This window comes from Castanea sativa, chromosome 3 (assembly GCF_040712315.1).
Source record: "Castanea sativa cultivar Marrone di Chiusa Pesio chromosome 3, ASM4071231v1".
NCBI lineage: Eukaryota > Viridiplantae > Streptophyta > Magnoliopsida > Fagales > Fagaceae > Castanea > Castanea sativa.
Genome location: NC_134015.1, coordinates 23,750,729 through 23,777,853, shown reverse-complemented (window position 1 = coordinate 23,777,853; position 27,125 = coordinate 23,750,729). Strand labels below are relative to the sequence as shown.

The following is a 27,125-nucleotide window of genomic DNA, read 5'->3' as shown; positions in this document are numbered from 1 at the left end:
TTCAAATTTTATTTTTATTAAATTTTGTTTAATTTAAGTTTTTTAATAACCACCTTGAAAAAAATTCCTAGAGCCACCACTGGTTCTAAAGGGGATCGACGACACTGCAATTTGGTGGTTGGGTTTCATGTTGGATCTTGTTGGGTTTGTTTTTACTTTTTATGTGGTTATGTTTGGGTGTTTATGGATATCCTATGGTGGTGATTCGTGAGAAAATGTAAATTTGAGAAAGGATGGAAAAACATTTTGTATTTAGGGAGCGAGAAAATAATAATATTTCAATAGAATAACAATAAAGTATTGAAACTAACGTAATTGTCTATAAATGGTAGATTAGTTAAACTAATTAAAGTGGAGTTTTAGATTAATTTAGACTAAATTAAATATATAGAGCCTAATGTGAATGCTATTAGTTAGACAAATCCCTAGCCACTAGTACTGCGGCATCCTCTCTCTCCTTTTTGCTTTCCATTATTGTTTTAAGGTTTCATCATCCAATCTCTGAGACTATCTATGATATCTGTGTGTCGTTCTTACGCATGGACAAGCCTTCAGAGTCCGTGAAGGTCGCGACACTAGTGGGTAACGTACATGAACGAGGCCACGATTCAATCGCTCTTTTACTGCATGCATTGTAAAAACACTATGAAAAAACTATAGATATGAGCTTAGAGCAACCACATCAGCTTGTGGAAAGTTTTGCAAAATAGAAAAAGTTACACTTTTTACGCATTTTGGTAAAAAAAACACTCATATCAGTGGGTGTAAAATTGTGCATTTATGCACAATTGCTACATAATCGTGTATATATGCACAGTTGCTGTAGCATGTGCATTTATTATTGTATTAGTTTTTTCTCCCTCCTTCTCTCTGTCTCTCTGGTTGCTCTACCTCACTCTCACTACTGCCGATCATCAGAGAACGCCACTCCATGCATCAACAAAGAACACCACATCAAAAAATTTCTTCCAAAATCAAGTAAAACAAGAAATTAGTATTACATAGGGTTTGTTTGGTTGCCGAGAAAACACAAAGAAAACAAGAAATAAAGAAATTAACCAAACACAGAGAAAATCAACAGATCTTTGGTTGCCGATCGTCTTTCCTTCTATTTCTACTCTTTTCCACCACTTTCTCACCAACCAAACAAGAAATAAAGAAAATTAACAACAAAAAAGGCTTGAAGGACCTTAATCTTCATTGCTAAGAGGAGCATAAGAAGATCGATCTAGTTTTCTCTCCATTTTGATCACCGGACCGCAGGAACCGAACACCGACAAAAACAACTGATACTTTCCTTTGCGTGTCTGTAAGAGAGAGGGCAGTGAGGGAGAGAATAATAAAAAATTGTAAAAAATTGAATATTTTATTGAATAGATGTGTAGAATAGATAAACTGATATGGGTGTTTTGTAAAATTGGATGTGTAAAATAGAAAAAGTAAGTTTTTCTATGCAAAATAGAAGAAAAATTTGCAACCACTGATGTGGATGCTCTTAGAACTTAGAAGTTTTCAATTTTGTATCCTGATGATTACCGTGTCATCATATCTTATTTTCCTAGACTCTGGGTTCTAGCTATTCAAATATAAAAAGGACAGTAATTTTCCAATAATTCTCATTATGATCAAACCTTAAAATAAAATTATATCATTTTCTTTTCTTTTGTGGATACAAATTTGTGGACAATCATTCATCAAAAAAAAAATTTGTGGACAATTGCTTTTTGTTAGATGAGAATTCAATGTGATTGGAGTTCTCTTCGGCAATAATTTATTGCTTATCATATTAATCATGTCTCTTCTTAAAATAATAATAAAAAGTTATGGAAATACATTGCTCTTGTTGGGTTAAGATAAATTTATCCTGGTTAATTAATTCAATTACTCAAGTTGATTAATTAGGTCAAATTACAGGCAAATAGTAGAGGCATCAACAAATTACCAAATAAACTACCAATTACATAAAAATATGAACCTAATAGCTTCGAATCCTCGATTACCCCGTAATTACCTAGATATTATCAAATATAAAGTATGTTAAGGGAAAACCAATCAAGCACAAAACACCAAACTTCACCACCTAACACATTCTAGTTAACTGAACTATAAATTTTTTTTTTTGTTGAATGAAAGATCTGGATTCAATCACCACTTACACCAAAAAAGCCCATTAGTGTCCTACTAGGCAGAATCGATGCAGCTGGGAGGGTGCCGCACCGGAGTCCGACGCGGGGTGCGGCCACCGACACCGCTGCCCGTGCATCGGTGCTGCGTCTGAGTTTTTTTTTTCTTTTCGGATTCGCGCCGACTCAGCTTCAATTCGTGCCGAACTGGGCTGATTTGGCCAGAATCCGGTCATATCGGCCGAAAAAAGACCGAAATTGGCCTTGAATCATGCTGAAACAGCTAAAATCGGCTTTAAATAAGGCTCAAACATCCTAAATCTATCAATCCTCAATTTTATTCTGAATATTTGTTGCTTTTTTTTTGTTTTGTATTTCTTGCCTTCTTCTTTCTTTGTTTTGTGAACCAAGGCCATAGTAATGTGTTTTTTAAGAATATTTTAATAGTAAAAATATATAGAAAATATAAATAAAAATATTTTTAATTGCCGCACTCCGCTGCACTTATACCCTATTTTTTCAAAAATTACTGAGTCCTGCTCTCGCATCTAAGTCCTGAAACGCACTCATGCTTCTTAGGTGTCCTGCCTAATCAATGATAAAAAGCATACTATCATATCTATAAAATATATATATATATATATATATATATTTTTTTTTTTTTTTTTAAATTAAGTTAAGCGATCATTCTCGCGGTTAAAGCTAGCTGCATAAACATGTAAGAACAAAATTACAAGCACTGTAAATACTATGAAACTAGTTCCAAAAAAAAAACTCTGAAACTAATCATACTTTCTTGAATGCCTACATTTCTTGCCAAATGTCGCTTCAATACACTGAAATCATTTTCATCACGAGATTTTGTCATTTTGCCATCAATGCATGTATCACCTTCCAAAATTTGTGTAGTAATGTAAATCCAAGAATTGAATTTAGTCTTTGTTTTCTTTCTCGCAAATGATGAGACTAATAGAGCATAAATCATGGCACCCATCGTGTTTTTTTTAATCCATGCATGGAAGGTTTCAGATTTTTTCTCGCAAATGGCCAAATGTGACACAGTAAACCATTCTCTGGAATAGCATGGGGCCGGTAACATCATCATGAAAGAGAGTATTGTACTAGACTGAGTTGAAGATAACATATAATTTCACGGGTTCTGTTATCATTTGATAGTTCCTTTTCATCAAAAAGACCCTCACAATACAACAAATTCATGTTTCATGTGTCAAGATCATGAGCAGTACTCTCGAATTGGAACCATGGAATATTTCTAGTTCAAAATGATATGAAGTTAATAATAGCAATGTGAGTAGAAATTCTGTGTAGTCCATAATTGGAGAAGAGGAAACAAAAGAGTCTTGGAAAGATACACAAAGATACTTTGTCATTTCATGTAGTAGTTAATAATTAATGGCAGATGAATATGAAATCCTTGAGTTCATGGACGTTGATTGTGCTTAGGTCTAAGTGGCCAAACAATGATTGTTACAATTATTGTACAGAAGAGTTAGAAATTTAGATAAATGACTATATTTACCTCATTGTCCAAATGGGTGTAAAGGATTTAGTGACAAAAAAAAACCTGATTTTTAACCTTCTTTGTATATGTTGTGGTGTCAATAGGAACATGTATTGATCAAGAATCAACATATATAAAGTGCTCAATGCATGTTCCTATTGATTAGTTTGTTTATGCAAATGTTTCATACTGCTCACATACTTGAGGTAGGCTATGCAAAGGCATAAAATATATGTCATGAAAGGCATACCAAGAGCCTCTTGTAACAAGCCAAATGAGTAAATACTATTTGGGAGGTTGGTAGAACCAACTTTGATATAAAGGGTATAAAATTGAATCGCATGATATTCACTCATTTACAAATTTGCTTATATATTCCATGAATGAATTGGTATGCTTATTAAAAGTAATCCCAACTTTAACTTTAGTTCATTTAAACAATTGCCTAAAGCCTTCAAGAGTAAAAATTGTTCATACTTTTGGTTGTACAGTATAATATCGTAATTTTATAGCAACTTAAAATCAAATATATCTCATATCTATTAACTTTATTTTTTCCCTTGAAAAGTGATTATTAGTGTCAAGTTAAAAAGTGAAAAAAAGCCATATATTCTTTTTTGCTCTCTCTCTCTCTCTCAGAGATTTCTTCGCAATTAGTCACCATCAAGCCATTTTTTTTCCTTTTACAGATAAACTTATTAGCACAAGTCACATATAAGGTAAATAAGTTTATTTTATGAGAAAAGATATGTCCACAATATTTTTACAACATTTTCACAACAAATCATAAGTGCCAAGTTGTTACTAGTTGTTATTGTTGGAATAAAAAAGTAATTTTAGTGTTAGGTTCAAATTTGAACCAGTAACAACTAACCACCTATGATTTGTTGTGAAAATGTTGTAAAAATATTGTTGATGTAGCACCTCTCTTATTTTATTCTTTATATATATTAAGCTTTGCGTTAAAATACTATTGATGTGCAAATTTGTAGTGTTAATTTGATTTTAAACAAATCTATCTTTATTTAAGAAGGTTGAGGATTTTGGATGATTCTATTGTTAAATGAGACTACAAGAGTGTTGTTGATGCTCATTTTGGAAAAACCCAACAAGAAGAAGAAGCCCAACAATATGGCTAGGAAAAGAGTTAGTAGATTGAGAGAAAAAAAAAACCCATCAAGCCCGAATGGCAAGAATGATGGGTCTTAGGCCTATAAAGTAAACAAATGGGCATTAGGAAAAGCAAAGGGGTCTATAGGAGCCTAAAGGAAGAAGCAGTAAACTCATGTGCATTATGTGATGTAGAAAAGTGAGAATGGGCCACAGCAGACCCGAAGTAATGAAGTAAGAAAGTAAGAGGTTGATGGAAAGCCCATGAACCCCAAGGACGAAGGATATAGTAATTGGGCCAGAGAAGCCCAAAAGAGTTAGTAAAATCTCATGGGAATGTAGAGTTGGAAATGGGCCGAGAATGCCCAAGAAAAGAAAATGGACCGAGGATGCCCAACGAGGAAGAAATGGGTCAAAGGAGTCTACAAACAATGTAATGAGTCAAGAAAGCCCAAAGTAATATGAGTATTAACCTAATGACAATATTGGGACATTGTAACCAATTGAAGGAAGAGCATATAATAGGCCCGAAAGAAGCGTAGCAAGCATGGATCAAATAACACCACAGTAAGAAAAAAAGAATGGTATGGCACCATAGTAGGAATAAAAGAATGGTATGGCAGGAATACTGGCAAGCCAACGGAAGGAACAAATAGTGGACTATAAGAGAGAAAAGCCCATAATCAAGCAAGGCCTAGCCCTTGGGAGGAAGCAAGCCATAAAAAATGGAGCATCAGAAAATAGTTCACGCCACAAAAGGTCAAAAATGAGCAGCAGAATGCATAGACAAGCCTCCAGTCCATAGTAAACGCATGAGCAGCAAATAAGCTTTGGACATACACGGAAATGGAGCACGCACAAGGTAAAGACACCACCAACCTGTACCCAGCCAATTTAGGAATGGTAGGTCATGGGTCAGAGGTAAGAGAGGGTATGGTCTGGTAGTGGGGAGAAGGGAAAGCCTATTCTGGAGTTCCCGCTCAAACTTTTTTAAGGAAAATATCTTGCTGGGATGACATTCTACCCAAAAGAGAGAGGATGAGTTAGAACCACTAGGTGCATGCTATGAGGAATAGTAAGAGAGAGAATGTCCACCTTGTTGCAGATAGGAATGCCACGGTGAACAAGCAAACAAAGTAGAATTCTTTGTCTGGTAATGGGGTGTGGCACGGCCAACGCAAGTAAGTGGTGGTAGCCGGGCAGCTAACAAATCAGTAAGTGGTCTGGAAGTACACCCACACCTAAACAAAAGTAGTTAAAGGGTAAAATAGTAAAAACCAGTCACAACAGACAGTATATATAGGGCCCTACCGTGCACAGTATCATCATCATCACAACAGTAGCAACCACTAGGAGAGAATCACATTACCACCATCACCATAACACTACACGAGTAAGCATTAAGAAAAAAAGAAAAGAGTGAGGAAAGAATCAAAGTAACAAAACAGAGAAAAAAGAGAAAGAGAAGTAGGAAAAGAAATAGAGAGTGTAGAATAGCAGGCATGCATCAATAGGCTAATCCCTTCTCTCCCTCTAAAAGCCTACCCTCTGTTGAGGATAAAAGATTCGTTTGGGGCATAAGCCATTCAGACCCGTTCCCCCAAAGTAGATAATTTCTATAGTAGGATCCTCCTGTGAGGTTACCCACGATGAGAAAGTGGTTTCCCTCCTTGGTCTTAGTCTCGTAACACAACTGAACACGGTAGACTAACCTTACCTTTTCCTTTTTGCTTTTATTATTTATTGTAATTATTTCCTTTATTGTCTTCGCAATTTCACTTATAACGCGTTTCTTATTACTATATTGTACTCAAGGATTCTTTATTTATTTCATCTAATGGGAAGCATATTGCCTTTATTATTGTTGTACTTATCTTCCATAACTCTTCTGTAATAGTTTCATCTGTCATGGGCATGTGACCAAAGTTTCAGCAAAAAAGGGCATAGTTTGTGCACAAGCCGACCTAAGGTGGGTTGCAATTGGACCGATTACAACTTTCTTATCTAGAACACTTTGGCCTCAGTACAGCAGGAGGCAGTCCAACCCAAAAATCACAAAAGGCCCACCACAAGTGTCTATTCTTTTACTCTTTAAAATTAATTTTATTTTTATTGCAAAAATAATATTTTATTTTATTTTACTCATTTTATATTATACAGGGTTTTTCTTGTATTTGTGTGTGTGATATATATATATATATATATATATATATATATATATATATATATATATAATTATTAAAGTCAATTAAAAATATGTGAATATAGATATGAAAGGAATTTTAAAAATAGACAAATTAATTGAATGTCATGGATATCTATTTGGAAGGTAATCTAAAATTTTAGTAGATATCCAAGATCTGCAAGATGGCTTCAAAAATCAACTTCTCATAATATGCTTTGAATGATTTTGTTAAGCATAAGGATTTGCTATAAACTAAGTTGCAACAATTTTTGCAAAATGCATGTGTCAAGTGGCTATTTGGTGAAAAATTCAATCTAGACAAGTAAGTTCTCATTTAAATATAAGGAAAAATTACACTTTACTTACTTGTAGTTTGTCCAAAAAACACTTTACCCACCTATAGTTTAAAAAATGGCATTTTGCCCACCTATGGTTTGATCTATTAGCAAAACATTATCCACCTCTAACCCTGCCGTTACTCTAACACCAATTTACTCAAAAAAAAACAATAGCAATTTAATCAAAACTCTTTCCTTTGAGAAACCATAACAGAGCATGACTTGCAATTTCATAACAGAGCATATCTTGCAACTTTCAAACCAACCTTTATACACACAGATGCTGACCCAAGAAAATGTATAGCACAGATAACAACAATAGTTCTTTTTTCGTTCTTGGCAGAAAATGTATAGCACAGACCCAATTTCTCAACAACCAAAAAATAAAAATAAAATCATTAACACGCTACACATTGAGATAACAACAATCATTGATCTGCTTTGTTTTTGTACATGTATGAAAAGTTAGAAAAGGTTGTAAATATGAGAAAGCGCCTTAGAAATAGAATTAGATGGTGAAGCACGACAATACGTGGTGGGTGGAGCACTAATATTGGGTCAAAACTCCAATGAGAAGTCTGCGAAAATATATAGCACAGAGCAAAAAAATGTATAGCACAGACCCAATTTCTCAAAAAACTTTTTTTCTTTAACACGCTACACATTAAGTAATCTACCAGAAATTTTTTTTTTTATAAATAATCTACCAGCAAATACCAAGACAAATTAACAACGTAATCTGCCAGCAAGAAAAAAAAAAATCTTCAAAAATGTGATTAGCCAGCAATAAGCTACAAATCTTCAAAAATCTTCAAAATAAATCAAAATTGCAGTAGAAATCTGCCAGAAATCAAAAAAAAAAAATCTACCAGCAATTTTTAAAAAAGAAATCAAGAACCCTAATTATGAAAAACGTACCTGTGGTTTAAATCAAGAGAGAAAATCTTCAAGATCCTTCACATGGGTTATGATCGGGCTGCCAAATTCTCTTGATGTTGAGAGTTTTAAGTTTTTATCTTCATGGAGTGGATCACAATCTAGAATAGGGAGTATACATGTACAAGGAAGTTTTTTTTTTTTCAAAGGAAAGAGTTTTAATTCAATTGCTATTGTTTTTTTGGAGTGAATTTGTGTTAAAGTAACGGCAGGTTTAGAGGTGGGTAACATTTTGCTAACGGATTAAACTACAGGTGGGCAAAGTGCCATTTTTTAAATCTCAGGTAGGTAAAGTGTTCTTTGGGCAAACCACAAGTAGGCAAAGTGTAATTTCCCCTAAATATAAATATGGACAAGTGTCCCTTTGAGACATAGACACGTGCATTTTTGCAAGAGTTGTTGCAAATTAGTTTGCAGCAAATCGTTATCCTTTTGGTAAATAAAAAGCAATATTACTAGTATCTTGGCAAGTGTGGCTCGCTCCAACATGGATTTCTGCCATGTAAAGAAAATTTGGGACTACAGGAGCTTGTCAACTCGTTTGTATTTTCAACTGAGTTAGTCCATGATGACTTTCTAAAATTGCAAGGAATAAGAGCATAATATTTTAAGAAAAGCTTTCATAACTGCCCCATAATTTCTTTCCATGGACGCAATTGAGGAAAAAATAATAATCAAATTTCTCCAAAATTTTGAAATTAGGCTACCCCCTTTTTTTTTCTTTTTTTGGTGACTTTTTTTATTGTATTCAACAAATACGTAAAATGTTCAAATTCTTCCTCCTCCAACTATCAAATAAAAAAAATAAAAATGTAGTGTAGTTAGGATTTTTTTTTTACTAGTTGAAATAAAAGACACTGAGTATTCAAAATAAATGGGTAAAAGGGATGTCCTCATAGCACAAAAAGGAAAAAGGAAAAATGAAAGGATATCCACTTGATGCAAACTATAACATATAATAATTCTTTTATTATATAATATATGACTGCAAATAGGATAGAGTACGGCAAATAATACATGTATCCTACCCAGTGGCGGAGCTAGGAATTTAGGTCAGGAGGGGCAAGATTAAAAGATAAAATTGAAAGTAAAAAACTAATCTTAAAAAATTTAAATATGAATATTAAGAGTATGCAATATACCTGTGAATATTTAAATGTGACTCAATGACTTGAATGCTTTTAAAAACTCAACAGAAACTCTAATAGCTTGTTTAGATGGAAGGTGAGTACAAGGAAGTAGAGTAGAGAGAGGAAGAGTAAGTTAAATTACCTTATTTGGATATTTTTTAAGAAAGAAGGGGGAAGGATTTGGGAGGGTTTGGATGAGTTCTAACCCCTCATTTTTAATTCCCCAAAATTGGAGAGATTTTGAAGGAGGGCAAAGTTTAGAAGTGCTGAACCAAATGAATTATTAAATTTACTCTTATTATATTAACAAAATTACAAATTATGAAAAAATTAATTATTCTCCCCTTACTTAATTTTTAAAAAAATCTAAAGAACTTTTTTTTTTTTTTTTTTATGGGAGGCGTGCTTTATACTGTATTAGATATACACTTTTTTTTTTTTTCAGAGTTCTATTAGTATTAGTATTAGTACTCCAATAAAAAACAAAAAAGTTCTATTAGTATTAGGCCGGTGTGATTCCTATTCCGTATTGGCATATAGCATTAGCAGTAGGTTTTTTTTCTTTTTCTTTTCTTTTAATCATTACTAAGTGGGACCAATAGTTTTATATTAAAGTTATAATAGTTTTAGAGTTCTATTAGTTAAGGTTGTTGAATTTTGAACCATGTAGTTGTTTATTCCCAATAAATAGAAAAGTTTTTTTGTCTTTTGTGTAGGGGGTAAATACATTATCATATCAGTAAAAAAAAAAAAATTTGAAAGTTCAGGGGGGGCACCTGCCCCCCCCCTCGCCCCCCCTTCCCTCCGCCCCTGATCCTACCCTAACTAATAATCTGTTGAGAGTCTATCATTGATCCAAAAAATTTGAGATTGTTATTGTCGTTGCGATGTACGAAAGGTATACATGAAACTATTGCCAATGGTTATGTCTTAATAGTGTTTTAAATAAAATTTAATTGAAATTCATTGCCCAAAACAAAGATTTTCACACCCCAAAAAAAGAAAAAGAAAAAAGAAAAAGAATATAGGATGGTCTAAATATACATGTTCTGTACTTCCAATTTTTTGTTGAGGATTATTAAGGAAGTGGTCCTAACTCCTAGTAAGAGTCTGGGTTGGCGAAATTCCAAGCAATGACTTCTAGTCCTATTCTTCATGAAGAGCAAATTTCGACTAAAAATGGTTCACCTTTTGAGTTAAACAGGTGTATGACATGACTTTAAAGAGAGAGAGCTTGAAAGGGCTTTATTTCCAAAACCATATTAGAGATTGCTTACTCTTGATCGATTTGTTTCTATCATTGTTCCCTTTTGGATAAGAATGTCCCTATCTCTTTCACGAGTTCATCCCAATCTAATTTACTACAAAACACTTTAAAGTGACTAGCCAAAAAAGATTTTGAGGTCCTAACATGGGATTGCTATAGGTCATCTTCCCTCCAAAACGAATTATATTTTCGACAAAAAAGTAGGTATTTTCAACCGACTTTTTTGCCGTAATAAATGTTTTAATATTTGATGAATAATTTCTTAGAGAATATAAAATGCTGTCAAGAAAGCTAATTTTTCCAACAATTTTTTGTAGCCGTTGAAAATGTTTTGTCATAAATAGCAATTTTTTTTTATAGTGTATAGCTCTTGTTATGCTTATCTTCCTATCAAGGTCATATTATTAAAATGGAAAGATCTTGTAAGTGTCAAGCTTAAGAAACTTAGGATCTGTTTAGATACCGCTTATTTTATTAAAAACTGAAAATATTGTAACAAAATAATTTTTAAATGTGTGAATAATACTGTAAGACCCAGTTTTAAATTTTTTTTTTTTCTAAATAAAGTACTTACGGGTCCTGTGAACAATGCACGAGACCCACTAGAAAAGCATAATCCCATATTTGAAAACGTGAAACACTCTTCTTAAAAAAAAGATCTAAAAAAAAAAACATGAAACACAAACACAATACTTTTCAGCACTATCCAAACGGATACTAAAATGGAAGCTACATAGTGAGCACCTGGGACAGGGATATTGCTTTGAATGCAACCAAACAAATGCATGGACCTTACACTTACAAAACCCTCTTAATGTTTGTGCACTTTTGCTGGAGAAAATTCCAGAGGATAAGCTAAACAAATATGAAGAGAGATAGAGAGAGAGAGTTCTAGCTAAAAATTAAAAAGAAAAGCTGCTGTCTTGGCCTTTCGATAATGTTGCTATCCCTTGAAGAATCAACATGGAGAGAGAGAGAGAGGGCTTTAAACTTTTAAAGCTTTTTCTTTCTTTTTATCTTGTTTAAAAATAGAGAGATGGACATGAAATTAATAGGATTTTTTTTTGTATGCCTTGTAATGGGTTTTGATTTTTGAAGGTGTGTGCTATACGTTTAATTTGTCCCCCAAATAACCACAACTATATGCTTTGTTCTGCTTTTAAATTTATAGAGCTCTCTTTCATTAATCACGATACACATAAAGTGATAAAACACAAAAGGTCACTTGTTGCTCGGGGTTTAACGGTACAGTGATACTGACGCTATACCAACTATCTATACGGACTTGTAGATTAACGAGGGACCTAACACCCTACGTTCTCACGCCTTGCCGGCTTGCCCCATATAGGTAACTCCCACTTGTGTTCCACATTGGAGCTAGAATGGCTTGAATATGCTCTTGGACCTTGGGATCAATTGAAATTTTATTAGAAATCATAAGAGGAATTTTTTGATGAAATGGATAGATTTTATTAACAAGCAAAGAAATTAATTACAAAGAGGGGAGGGGCTGATAAATTTCTCCCTAACTACTGATATACAAAATAAGGAGGGTCACATGCCAAATCAAAAGAGTCATATACATTATTCTTTAAAAACCATTTAACCAAAACATGTTTGCTACTATAAGAGAATCTAATCATTTATGAGTTAATATAATTAACTTTAATTTGTTCTAATTTTTTGGTTTTGGTTATCAGGTGCTTTTAAAACATTTGTTAATGGACTATTTTAGAAAAGTTTTTTTAATACTTTTATAAATATATATATATAAATATAATAAAAAAATAAGTTAAATATTCTTTTTCCCATAAAATATTTCTAAAAATATTTTCTAAATCAATATCCGTAGAGCATATGTTAACTTTTATTTATTTCTTTTCTTTGGAAAAACATTTAAATTTTTAAAAATAATTTTGAAAATTCCGTTTTGTAACGAACTGAGCAATTTTATTATCAAATTACCCCGATTAAGTGATCCACTCAAATAACTATATTTTCGCCACAATTAAGCAGTTATAAAATCAATAAGCAATATGAGAAAATATTATATATTGTATTTTCTTTTTGTTTTGGATGAACATGTATGTTGTTTTGCGTAGGTCATACCCTTACAGGGTTTTCCATTTTGTTTTATTCCCCTTTACAATGTATGGATCAGTTTGTGTGATATACCATTTGCAAGCACGTGGATGCCAGGATTTACATTATAGCCATTATGTCATGTTCCATTCGGTTTTATAGGGGTTTAACATTAAGATTGGACAGTGTAACCAATTTTTAAATACATGGGATTCTTCAAGGCAAAATGGTGGGGTTGGGATTTTTTGTTGGGGAAGGGAGGGATATAGAATTTAAACTAAAATTAAAATCATCCATTGTCAAGCCTTACTTTTTTCCGAGTTTAGTGGATCTTCTAGAAAATTACCACAAGCTACCTTTCACTTTCTTTGGTAAAAGTCAACAGCTACCTAGCTTGAAGGTCCCTATAATTAAATTTGATTATCCATCACCAAGCTTTTTAAATTAAGTTTTAATTAAAGTTTGATCTAAACAGATTCACTTAAAACTGATGTTTGATCTAAAGTCTAATCAGACATAAATGGAGAATAGTTTTAGGGTCCAAGTTATGGATATAAATAGAATTTTGAGGTTAAGATTTTCCTATCATTTGCTAAAAGAATAAATTAATTATACTTACTTGTTCGGGACCCATAGAATCGCTTCAGTGTGATTTAGAGTCAGAAACTACCAAAAAATACATTTAACCCAACCCATGCCACCTGACACAACCCACATTCAAACACTTGGGATTGACAAAAAAACCCCAAGTGCACTTTAGTGTAAGATATTGTGGAAATCCTCTAATACAAATTGTGCCACCCTACACAATCCACGCACGCAGGAGACCCCAGGAAGCCTAAGTGCACTTTTAGTGTTAGAATTTGTTGAAAATCTCTAATATAACACGTGCCACTCGAAGGGAGAAGGAGGGGGAGTAGAGTAGAGTTGACTAAAAATAGGCTAATTTTGGGCTAAATCTATTCTACTCTACTCTACTCCCACTTCCTTCCCCTCAATCCAAACGGACCATTAAAGTGCAAGTGTTAGAGATTGTGAAAAGCCTCCAATATTGACCTATACCATTGACACCATTCATGCAGACACTAGGAAACATTGTAGGCCTTGGCTTGGGTCTCATGTTTATATGCAATGGACCGTCAATATAGTGACACATGGCCAAAAGTTGACACATGTCATAATCTTAACTGTTTTAGTGCACAAGAGCAATAGATTCAATCTTTGCTCACCATTAAAACCCCGTAGAGTAGTTTAGTGTTAGAAATTGTTGAAAGCATATAAAGGGAACCATGCCACCTGACACAACGCATACACACGTAAAGGATATCTCAGAATCCTAAATGTAGTTTAGCGTTTAAGACCACCATCCATGTAGTCTTATGCAAACCATGCCACTCAATACACCTAATACACCTTTATAAGAGCATCCACAGCAGTGGAGCTAAAAAATTAGCTTTTTAGCTTCACCAAAGGTTACTTTATCTATTTTACCTATACATATCTACACATATGCTACAGCAGTGAATCTATTTTAGCTTTCAACACAATAAAATAATATAAACATCACAATATAATAATATATATCCTACAATAAAATAATATATCCCACAACTCAAAAAACATTCATACAACCAACCACAACCACCTTTACCATCAGCCACAGTCACAACCACCACCACCACCACCAGTCCACAGCAGCAAAAAAAAAAAAAAAAAAAACCAACCGAAATCTCCAATCTTTTTCCTCAACCCAGACCAAACAAAATCACCAATTATAAACAAAATAAAAATCATCAATCATAGAGCTGGGCTTCGGTGAGGAGGACAATGTCGGCGTGGGTCTGATCGGCGGAAGAGAAGTGGATTGAGGCGGAGGTCTGATCGGCGGATTGGCGGTGAATCGGCGTTGGGTGAGCATTGAGAGTGAAGCTGATCGGCGTGGGTCTGATCGGCGGTGAGCTTGCGTGGAGCTGAATCGGCATGGGTCTGATCGGCGGTGAGCTTGCGTGGAGCTGAATCGGCGTGGGTCGGATCGGCGGTGAGCTTGCGTGGAGCTGAATCGGCATGGGTCTGATCGGCGGTGAGCTTGCTTGGAGCTGAATCGGCGTGGGTCTGATCGGCGGTGAGCTTGCATGGAGCTGAATCGGTGTGGGTCTGATCGGCGGTGAGCTTGTGTGGGTCTCAGCTGATCGGCGTCGGCGTGGGTCTCAGCTGACGTTGAAGGCGGCGTCGGCGGCGGTGAGCTTCAGAGTGTGATTGTGAAATGAAAATGGAGAGGAGAGAGTGAAATGGAAATGGAGAGAGTGAAATGGAAATGGAGAGGAGAGAGTAGCTTCAGAGAGTGATCTATCATTTTTTAATCATGCCCAATAATTTTTTTTTTTTTTTTATAACTTTCAGCTACAGTGCTCATGTATTGATACATGAGCACTGTAGCGCAAAGCTAAAATTTTTTAGCTTTGCCTCCACTGCTGCAGGTGGGTTTTTGGGGTTTGAGTGGAGCTAAAATAGCAATATAGCTATTTAGCTCCACTGCTGTGGATGCTCTAATAAGCTTAATTTTATATATTTATATCATCATTAAAGAGAATTATCATACATATTTTGTGTTAATTCATGCATTTTATATTTCATATTGGAATAACATTTAATAATTAATTTTTGCTTAAAATGAATTTTAATGCAAGGATATGCCTTTTAAAAGAGTTTGGAATTAATTCTAGGAAGTTTTATCAAAGTTGCACAATTTAGCATGCACATTGCATAAAAAGGGCATAAGTGAATTTGTTTGAATGGACTCAATGTTGACATGTGCCTTAATCAACTTAAAAAAGGCATATCCAATTCAATTTGAACCAAAGGGAGTAAGCAATTAAAGGATGAAAGCTCACTAGAATAAATACTTGAATGAGTTTAGACCCCCAATTTTAAAATTACAGTTAGATTAATTTTAATCTACTCTAAACATGTAGAACAAGAGTAATAAATGCACAATCAATTGGGACTATTAACTAGTGCATGAATAAACATAATTGACAATTAAGTAAAAAGCACAAGTAGTAAGAGAAGAAAAAAGCAAACACACTGCAAATGTATTATCGAAGAGGAAAACCGGAGAACTCGGCGGAAAAACCTTTTCACAACCCTACAAGCTGAAATGATCCACTAGCAAATCAGTTGGAGTACATGAATAGACCCTCCAAGCCTAGTTTACCCATTGTACTTGAGCCCTCTAAGCCCCAGCTACCAACAGACTTCACTGAGTCTTGTTTTTATTAGCTTCTGGATCACGCAATTATCACCAATTGCTCCTACCAAAGATTGACATGAACCCAATGCTTCCCAAATGTTTCAAATTAACTCTCTACACTCTGAATAGGTGTGGATTATGTTTGGGCTAAGTTCGTCTCATAGGACATGGAATTAATTTGAACGGGAAGAGAGTGAAGAAAACTAAGAGAAATGTGTAGATGATTGCTGGTTTGAAATCTCTAACTCTGTAATGGATTTCTTGGGTTTTCTCTCAAAAACTCTTCTTATGATTTCGTGGGTAATGTGAGATTTTATAGTGAGTAAAAAGATGAAGGAAACACACATAAAACAATTGTCAGTAGCATTTCACAAGTCAGTCGCGAGTCAGTCAAGTCGCAAGTTGCCTCTGACACTTGAGATGCTTGAACTTCCAACATGTGCCCCTCACGTGACCTTTTGTAGGTTGCAACAGTTGTGCTAGTCGCGAAATACCCTGTTCTTCACCAAATTGAACACTATACCTATTACATTTAATCCCACAAAAATACAGATAAATGATTGAATGAAATACAATCAAATTTGACACGGAATTAATGCAATAAACAAGAATTGAAAATCACAACTTTACAAAGGATAATCATATCAAATCCAAATAAGATTTAGATTAGGATTCAAGCTTGTGCTGACCCAACTCTTGAAAAAATCTTTTTACAAATTTCAATTGGTAAAATATGCTAATTGTCCATTATTGATTGCACCATTTTAGTAAGAAAAAAGAAGACAATTGGTTGGATTTTTACTCTTAACATAATTTTCATTATTTTGATACAATGAATTTTGTTTATGTTCATTACATTTTTTTTAAATAAGTAATGAAAATTTATTAAAAGGTAAATATCAGTTTTTAGAACATATTAAAAATTCATTGAAGTTTATACTAAAATTAATAATAAGTTTTGGTGTGCGTTTATGTTTTTATTTGGCACTTAACGGCCAAATAACTTATAATGATGGACATAAACTTAAAGGATAGAAATGAAAACAACCCTAAACTTAGTTAGGTAAAAGCTAAATTTAATATATTTAATTTTAGGAGAATAATAAGGTTTAGGACCTTTAGGTTTAAAGTTGGTGTTGAGGGCCAAAATTTCACAAGAAAGCTCATTCCATGAAAAGTAAGGAAAGACCATGGGCCTTAACAAAAGAAGACCAATACATGAAGCGAAGAAGGACCATGAAGGCCCAAAATCCCAAAAAGAAGAAAAAAAAAAGAAAAAAATAAGAGGATCTTGGGCAAGGATCTTAGGCAAACCAGATGACATGCAACAAGGATCTCGGTTAGGCTAGAGGATATGCAGCAAGAAGAATCAATATCATGGCTTTATGCATGTTCAGATTTCCAGCAAAAAACAAGCCATTAAAAATTCAGCAAAAAAAATCAGGTATTATCTTTGTAACCCGTGGTCCAAGCTCGTGGGATCCCGAGTGGATAGTAAGGGAGGAATGGTTTGGTCGGTAGGGGAGTGATTTCTAGTGAAAGGAGGATCTCGAAACTTTCCCTTGGTTCATATATTTTCCCGGAATGCATGAACCGATGGAAAGCTCAGTTCCCCCATGTGCATGACACCTCCCTACAATTTCCTCTCAATTGTCATTTTCAACAAAGCTGTCATAGTACACCGAGCAGCCCACACATTCCATTTAACTTTCCAAGAAGGAATCTTTCATTTATAGCTAAAGTCAAATGCCCTTTTTGAGTTATAATTGTCTAAATAAGCTAAACCTTTGCCCAATGTACCTTTTCAGGTCACAGAGGACATAGTTTTACCCAATAGACCTGTGACGTCCTCTTCCGAGGTACCAGACCAAGTCTGCTATGTCATTTTCAACAGAGCTGTGACAGTATACTGAGCAGCCCACCCATTCCTTTGACTTCCCAAAAGGAATCTTTCATTTATAGCTAAAGTTAAATGCCACTTTTAAGTTATAATTGCCTAAATAAGCTAAACCTCTGCCCAATGCACATTTTCAGGTCATAGAGGACATAGTTTAACCCAGCAGACCTGGGACGTCCTCTCCTTGGGTACTAGACCAGGTTTGCTATAAAAGGGACACAAGACATAGCAAAAAATGGGGGATTTGGATGGGAGAAAAATGGGGATTTAGGGGAAGAGTTCAGAAGTTCAAAATACATTTTCTTATAGCTTTAAAAGCCTAGCAAGGAAGAGAAAGAAATAAACAAAAATAAGAGAGCCAAGGTGGAGGAATTTGTCCCACATCCTTGAGATTATTCAAAATACCACTTAGTCTTCAAAGAAACATATGCCAAAACATGCACATATCAGATATTACTCTCTCCTACAAAAATCCTCCTCACCTAACTATCTTGGAAGGCAATGCCTAAGCAAAGCCACTTGGACTTGAGTTCCAAATCTTACAAGTCTTGTGCAAAAGCGCCAAGTCTGTGAGAATTGGGGCCAAGATCCTCATGGTTGAATCAATTTCATGAAATTCATTTATATATATGTTTATGTATTAAAATTTATATCCTAACCTAAGAAACTAACAATTATTTGAAGATATGTGTATTGCGTAATGTATTTTTTATGCAGGACCTATAGAAGTAAAGGGAAAGGAAAAAAACTCCATTGCATAATAAGCATGGAGAAAATCATATAGATCAGAGAATTAGCGTTATGGGATTACAGGCTTTATACGCTAAGGATACCATGACTAATACATCCAGGGTACCATGACAGTACGTCCAGGGTACCGAGTAAAGAAACTCTTTTAAGTGTTCACACAGTAAAAGGCATGAAGAAAAATCGTATTGCATAATAAGCATGGAGAAAGATCGTATAGTTTAGAGAATTAGTATTTTGGGTTCCTACAGGCCTAATACCTCGGGGTACCACGATAGTACGCTCGGGATACCAAGTGAAGGAACTCTTTTAAATATTTATACTGTAAAAGATAAGCCTAAAATATTCTATTTCAACCTCCTTCTTATTGTGAATATTATGAATTCTTATTTTGTAAAAGTAAATGGTCATTTTATGGCACTAAAACACTTATAATGATATTTTATTGCTTAAGAGGAAATTATATTTTTTTGCCTTGAGGAGATTTGTGACTTGCGCACAACTTAGTTCATAATCAGCCTCCATTTAGCTGCGGTGAACCAAGCCTAGTCCACTAAATAACAAGTAAAGCGCCCCGGATCCTTGTTTCTACATGGCCCTAGGTACTTTCCAAAAGAGGACCCTCACAGTTGGGTAAAATACAAAAACTACCTTTTGGTTAGAGCCATTACCAACTTATTAACAAGACTCCTTTAAAATATTCAATTTGTTTCTTAAGAACAAAAAATGGTTAATATCATTTGAAAGCTCCTTACTCCTCCAAGTCGAATAACTTATCTTGACTGCACAAATCTTACAATGACTGCATTATGATGATTACGTGGGTGAGGGAATGTTTGGGCAACTAATGTTGTGGGTAAAATAAATAGTAGCTAGAGATACAAAGGAGCATAAGTAATGTGAGTACTAAAGGAGGAAAGGGAAATAATTTGGATGATTTCGAAAAGTTTTGATGGTAGCTAATATTAGACCAACTTCAGGGTAGTTTTCCCTTCTTCTTTTTTGGTTAAACAGGGTCATATATAAACAACAAAACAACAACTACACACTGGCCACAGAGGCCAAAGCATTGGCAGCATGCCTATAGTAGTACAACCCATTCATATTAGCATCCAGCAACACATTTAAATCAGCCGATGGAGAAGTATCAAAAACAACAAAATTTTCCATCATGGAACAGCCTTTCTTAGCCAAAAGGTCAGTGCATTTATTTGCCTCTCTAAATACATGCCCCACCCGAACCTGCATGAACCTGACCATGAGAGATCTGCAATCACACAACAAAGGAACATAACTTCAGTTAGGACAGTCAACATAGCAAAGGAACATAACTTCTATATTTTGCCATTTTTAAGTTGAGCAATGTTTATTTTAAACATTATATTGATTGGTGCACGTAATTGTACACACTTTTTTTTTCATTGAAATCGTAACTTCAATGACTATTAAAAGCAACGCTATCAGCATGTATATAGTCTTCTAAAATAGAAAAATGTACCCATTTTACACATTTTGACCCCAAAAAACACCCACATCAGTGGGTGTAAAATTGTGCATTTATGCACAATTGCTACAGTAATCATGCATATATGCATGGTTATTGTAGCTCTTGTATTTATTATTTTAGATTTTTACCTCTCTCCTCACCTCACTCTCTCATTTTCAGATTTTACTCTCACCTCTCTCTCTTTTATCTTTGGTCCCTCATTCCAGCCTCACCGACACGATTAGTACAGAAAGGAGAAGAGAGGACATCTCGGGCCGGTGAGGCCAATCATGGAGGTTTTTCAGGTATTGGACTGGGCCTGATTGATGACATCTCGACCCTGGAGAATCGGAACCACGACGAAGTGAAGTTACTACCTGGACCTCCTTTGAGGTCTTGAACTCCGGCGCCTCCTCCGATGCCGTGACCCGCCGTGGGTTTTGGCGGACCATGCTTGCACCGCCGAGGTCTCGATTTTCCATGGGGTTTAGGGATAGTGAAAAAAAAGAAGGATCAAGACGATGAGAGTTGTTGATGATAAGGTTTAGGGGTCTCAATTTTCTATGGGGTTTGGATTTTGTGTTTGATTAGTGGGTTTTGGGGTGGTGGTGGCTGATGATGGTGGCTCGGTGGATGGGTTGATGGTGGTGGCTCGGTGGGTGTGGATTGATTTGATGAATATTTTATTTGAATGAATGTGTATAATAGACCGACTGATGTGTGTGCTTTGTAAAAATGGGAGTGTAAAATAGAAAAAGTAGGTTTTAGATATACAAATTTATAAAATTTTTACATCCATTGATATGAATGCTCTTACCATTTCAGTTCAAATCGTGTGTGCACACAAGAAGCGTACACTAGTATTTAATATTTACCCTTTAAACTTTTGACTAAATTTTTTTTTTTGGTAAAGAAGAGCATGTCATTAAAAAATAACCAAGAAAACCAACTGTTTGAGGACAAATCCTTTCATAGTATATGCCAATTTGGTCATAATACAAAAGCATAGAAATGTCCACAGGCGAACTTTCAAACACAACAAAATCCTGCTGAAGATCTAGACCTTTACGAGCTAGTGCATCGGCACACTTGTTAGCTTCATGAAAGCAGTGCATCATTCTGACTTGAGGCACTTGGTTGATAAGAGCCCTACAATCCATGATAAGAGGAAAATTGTTTATATTATTGCAATGCTCACTGGTCATCCAATCCAAAACAAACTTGGCATCTACTTCTCTTTCTAAAGCCACAATATGAAGAGAAATACACAAAGATAACCCATCCCTCAATGCCCAAAGCTCTACTTCTACATTGGATGCAACACAAATGTTACGCGCGAATCCCCTAATCCATCCTCCATTCGAATCACATATCAACCCACCTCCGCTAGCTCTCCTAGGATTGCCCAAGGTTGACCCATCCGCATTTAATTTGAACCAACCATCACACGACCTTCTTCATCTGACCTGAATCATAGCTTGGACGACCCTCCTACCTACCTTCCCCACACAGTACAAGTATTCTTGCGCGGCATGTAAGGCACCTCTATGCAAATCCTGATTAGCTCGATTCTCCTTGAATACCATATCATTCATGTGCAACCAAAGTTTCCAAATAGCAATGGGAAATAAAATATGCCAGGGTATATGATCAATCCTAAAGGAGGATCTCTTTACATTCTTTTCAAGCCACTCACACAAGTTCCCATTGAAAAGCTTTGGTCATAATCAACTATGCCTAGCTTTCCCCAAGTGTGCTTGGCAAACACACAGTCCCTTAGCACATGAAGGATAGTTTCCCTATCATTATTGCAGACCGGACAGTGAGCATTCTGCACAATACCCCTTTCCTGGAGTACCATTCCCACGGGTATGCTCTGCAATAAACATTTCCAAAAGAACGTTTTAATTTTTGGCATGGAATCCATCTTCCAAATCCAATTCCCTTAAAAGATGTTGGAAGGCTCACAATCACTTCTAGAAATTCTATAAGCATTCTTCTGGTCAAACTCCCCCAAAGGAGACGATGCCCACACAAGCCGATCCTCTCCTTAATGATTCATAGGAACAGGAACAACCTTATGAAGGCTGATCAGATTGTTAGAGAGATCAAATGAACATCTACTGAAATCACATCTTCTTTCATTCCTTATATCCTTCACCGAGAGCAGCTCTTCATCTCTTCTAAGGGGGCCTTCAATCATGCCTCTTTAGTTCCCCACTATTAATCACCTATCATTCCAAAAATTTAGTGTGCTATTAGTACCCACCTTCCATTTAACTCCTTTCATGAAGACATGCCCACCACGCTTCATTCCGGACCACACATTGGACCCACTTCTCTTTGGGTTATTATACTTACTACCCAACACCTTAGCCCAATCCTTATCCTTTTCTATTCTAAACCTCCAATTCAACTTCGCAAGTAAGGAGAGATTTTTTGGCTTGGCAACTTGCAAACCAAGCCCTCCTTCTTCCTTTGACTTAGTCACTCTATTCCATCCAACCATGTGAGCTTTTCTTTTGTCTTGGGTTGAACCCCTAATGAAATTCTTGGTCACTCTATCAAGAGCGCCAAAGGTACGGCTAGGGAGCATGGTATTTTGCATGATATATTTCGGGATTGTGGTAAGCACCGATTGAGCTAAAACTACCTTCCCTGTAAAAGATAGTAGATGCCCTTTCCGACCCACAAGCTTAGCTTACACTCTCTCCACAATGAAATCAAAGTCCCTTCTACTGGATCCCAGTTGCCTAAAAGGGAAACCAAGGTATTTACCCAACTTGGGTGTTGACCGAATACCCAACACCTCGCAAAACTCTTCCCTCTTATTGCCATCCACATTGGAGGAGAAATAAACTCTAGATTTCTCCTTATTAATCTTCTACCCAGAAATACTACAAAAACCCTCAAGTGCATCCAAAACACCAATGCAATTCTTCATGTTAGCTTTTGCAAAAAGTACCAAGTCATCCGCAAAGAAAAGGTGGGACACCACCAATCCTCCCCTTGACATTTTGATAGGATCCTAAAGATTAGCATCACACTTGTCTTTAATAAAGAATCCCAACACCTCCATACACATGATGAATAACTATGGTGACAATGAGTCAACTCATCTAATTCCTCTAGACGGATTGAAGGATTCTAGGGCACCTCCATTAAATAGCACCTCAAAATCACTTTACTCAAAGAAAAGGTGGGACACCGCCAATCCTGCCCTTGACATTTTGACAGGATCCTAAAGATTAGCATCACACTTGTCTTTAATGAAGAATCCCAACAACTCCATACACATGATGAATAACTATGGCGACAATGAGTCAACTCATCTAATTCCTCTAGACGGATTGAAGGATTCTAGGGCACCTCCATTACATAGCACCTCAAAATCACTTTACTCAAAAAAGGAGGAATATTAAACAACGCAAGGGTATCTCTAACAAAACTCCAATCAAGCCTATCATAGGCTTTCTCAAGATCAATTTTTATTGCCATGTAGCCCACTTTACCATTCTTTAAGCTCAGCGTATGAAGTAACTCCTGAACAATGATGGCATTATCCACCCCCTTCAGGCCGAGAATAAAAGCCGCTTGTAAGGGAGAAATCAGTCTATCTAGATAAGGCCTTATCCTAGCTATAATGACCTTCGAAATAATTTTGTAAACAGTGTTACAAAGATTGATGTGTCTGAAGCTCCCCAAAGAATCAGCTCCTGTATGCTTGGGAATTAAAGTAATGAAAGTCTTGTTTAAAAAGGGCGTTACACATCCCTTCTCAAACACCTTTTTAATTAATTCCACAATTGATTTCCTCGTGATCATCCAAAACCTTTGATAGGAGCCTGCGTGTAGACCACCCGGTCCAAGAGCCTTGAAAGCTTTCAAAGCCCACAAACCATCCTTGATCTCACTATCTTCAATCGAGCTAGCTAAGGCTTGAGCTTCCTCCTTAGACAACCTGACAGGCCAGTTAGGAATGTCCCAAATTTTCCTTGGTGATTCCTCCATGTCTGTGGTATAGAGGTTCATGTACCACCTTCTCATATAAGCAACCACCTCAACCTCATCAGTAATACAATTACCCACATTATCTTTGAGGCTGGTAATTCTATTCCTTCTCCTCTTATTGACAACCGACGCATGGTAATAAAAGGTATTATGCTCTCCCAAAACTAGCCAATTGATTCTAGCCTTCATTGCCCAATATTCATCAATAAGTTCTTTGACTACAACATACTCCTTCCTCAAGTTTCTCTCTAGCTCCACAAGAAAATCTTTAGGTCTATTAGCCATCGCTTTTTGCACACCTTTCAACCTAGCTTCAATCTTCTTTCTTTAGGTAAACAAATTCCTAAACACCTCTTTATTCCACTTTTTATCAGAATTTTTGAAAGTTTGCACTGCATTCTCAAGGCCTTGATCCCAATTCCAAGCATCATGGACAACCCCAGGAAAATCTGGATGTGAAAGCCACCCGGGTTGGAAACGAAACGGCCTTATTAAATCCATACCCAGCGGCTTCTCCACATTGACCATAATCGGACAATGGTTAGAGTTAACTCTCATGAGGTGATCAATAGTTGCCTCCGGGTAGAGTAACCTCCAAGTAACCTCCATCCCACATTACAAAAACCCCGGTCCAGCCTCTCTTAAATGAGGTCCGAAAGATTTTGCAAGTTAGACCACATAAACCTAGGTCCAGAAAAACCTATGTCCATAAAACCACACTTATTAATACAATCCTGAAAGAGTCTAGCTCTATATGCATTAACCGGCCTTCCCCCCAACTTCTCTTCACCACTCAACACCTCATTAAAGTCACCAAGCATGATCCAAGGCAGATTATAAGTAGCATTGACCAAAGAAAGATTATGCCAAAGAATACGTCTTTTAGCTAACCTGGGACTTGCATAAATAGCAGAAATAATCCAGGAAAAGTTTGAGCAACTTAACTTGACAAGGGCATGAATTTCTTGCTCCATTGATGAAAGATGAGTGAATTCAACTGCCTCAGAATTCCAAAGCTGCCAAATCCCTCCTACATATCCCACCGTATCTGCATGAATTGCACCATCAAAAACAACCGATCCATAATTGCTTTAGCTCTGTCACCTCCCACTCTAGTTTCGGTAACAATCATCATTGTTGGAGAATAATCTCTGACCAAATCCGCAACATTACTACCAAAATTCAGGTTGAGTGCCCCACGGCAATTCCACACAATGATCTTCATTGATAATAAATGTCCAAGGTCAGGGCACCAATTAGGGTGATGCAATGTTTTCGCCTAAGTAATCAAGTTCCATCCCATCCCCTTTAGGTGGGCCTCCGTTTGTTCTTCCATTGTAGAGAGCACCATCATGTGTTCTAGGACTCCCATCCCTCTCTCGTTCGAGCTCACTAGTAACTTGAACTTCCGAATTGGCAAGCACACCTGTATCAGCTTCATCTCCATCATACTCCTGAACCAACTGGTTACTATTAGTGGGCTGTCTAGCACTTTCCTCTTTGTCATCGCCATTGAATTGTTTGATTCGAATAAGACCTGCCTTTGCAAAACATTCCGGTAACTTTTCCAAACAACTTTCCTTCCCTCCAAGGGAACTGGTTCGTCCATCATGAACCTCCACCAAGGGTTTAGCCAGAGTTGCCATGCTGGGTCCATAATGGGCAGAGACCCCGATTCCTGGCTCACCAGAGTAAGTGGAAAGATGTTCTTCCATTGCTTCCCTCTAATTCACATCAACCCAACCCCAAATTTCTATTGGCTTCGCTCTGATTTGATCTATAACTACATTGGGAACTATTATAATTTCTCGTTGAAGTTTGATCGCCCAACTCTGTGAGTTCAACAATGTTGCAAGCTGGTTGTGTTTTTCCATGATTTCCTCCTACAAAGGACCTTGAGATTGTCTGCTTCATTTTTGGCTGAGAGACACTAGCGGACAATACTTTCAATTTCTTCTGTTTTTGGGCTCGGGAATTTTTACCTCTACTGTGTTTGGTTAAGCCCTTTTCTTGCCCATCAGATAACACACTGGGCTCAGCACCTTTACCACCTTTCTCACCTTCTTGCCCATCAGATAAAAGAACCGGCCCATTGCTTCTAACACACTCTTGTGCCTTAACCTCCCGACACGTGTTGCTATTGGAACTCACACATGCCACTTCTTCCTGCTTACCAGCTATATTCACTTCCCTTGTCTTGTCTACATTTTCCTCGGGCCCCACAATATGATTGTTTGAACTAGATTTCTCGTTTGTATTATATCTTGAGCTGCTCACAAGGTTTTGACCAACTTGTTCTTCCTTCTTATTAGGGGTGTGTCGGTTCGGTTTCGGTCGGTTTTCTCAGTGTTGGCCAACCGAAACCAAAATTTTCGATTTGTGAAATTCTCAATCGAAACCGACCGAAGTAATTGGAAATCAATCGGTTTCGGTTGGATTTCGATTTTGGTCGGTTTAGGTGGGTTTTTTCAGTTCCTTATCATTTATTTTCTAAGAAAGCAAACAAAGAAAAAAAAAATTAACAAACCCAGAAAATCCCTTTGCTTTCCCACGTTTTCTCGCCACCCAAACACCAAGCACTAAGCAAAGTAGCAAACACAAAACCAAAAAAAAAAAAAGAGAGAGAACGGCGAGGCAGCGTACCGGCGAAGAAAGCAAACAAACCCAGAAAATAACGGTGAAGCAACGTATCGGTGGGTTTTTTCGGTTTCCTTATCATTTATTTTCTAAGAAAGCAAACAAAGAAAAAAAAATTAACAAACCCAAAAAATATTAACAAACCCAAAACCAAAAAAAAAAAGAAAAAAAAAGAGAGAACAACGAAGCAGCGTACTGGCGAAGAAGTGTGATAGAAAGAGAAATGGCGGCGTGATAGAGAGAGAGAGAAACGGAGGCATGACACTATGACAGAAAGAGAGAGATGGGGAGGAAGAGAATGACTGGAGAGGGAAAGGGGAGAAGAGAACGGTTGTTGTTGAAGAAAGTGAGAGACAAATGCTGAAAATAGGATTAATAAGGTTATAAAGCAAACCCCAAAACGA

At 36.3% G+C, this 27,125-nt stretch overlaps 1 protein-coding gene across 1 annotated transcript; it reads right to left on the bottom strand.

Annotated features, from left to right (window-relative positions):
- Nucleotides 1-24,725: 24,725 nt before the first annotated feature.
- LOC142628717 (uncharacterized) lies at nt 24,726-25,309 on the bottom strand. Its single transcript, XM_075802761.1, has 2 exons — nt 25,189-25,309; nt 24,726-25,132 (listed from the first exon to the last, which is right to left on the bottom strand). The coding sequence occupies exons 1-2, from the start codon at nt 25,307-25,309 to the stop codon at nt 24,726-24,728; spliced, it is 528 nt and encodes a 175-aa protein (XP_075658876.1).
- Nucleotides 25,310-27,125: the final 1,816 nt, after the last annotated feature.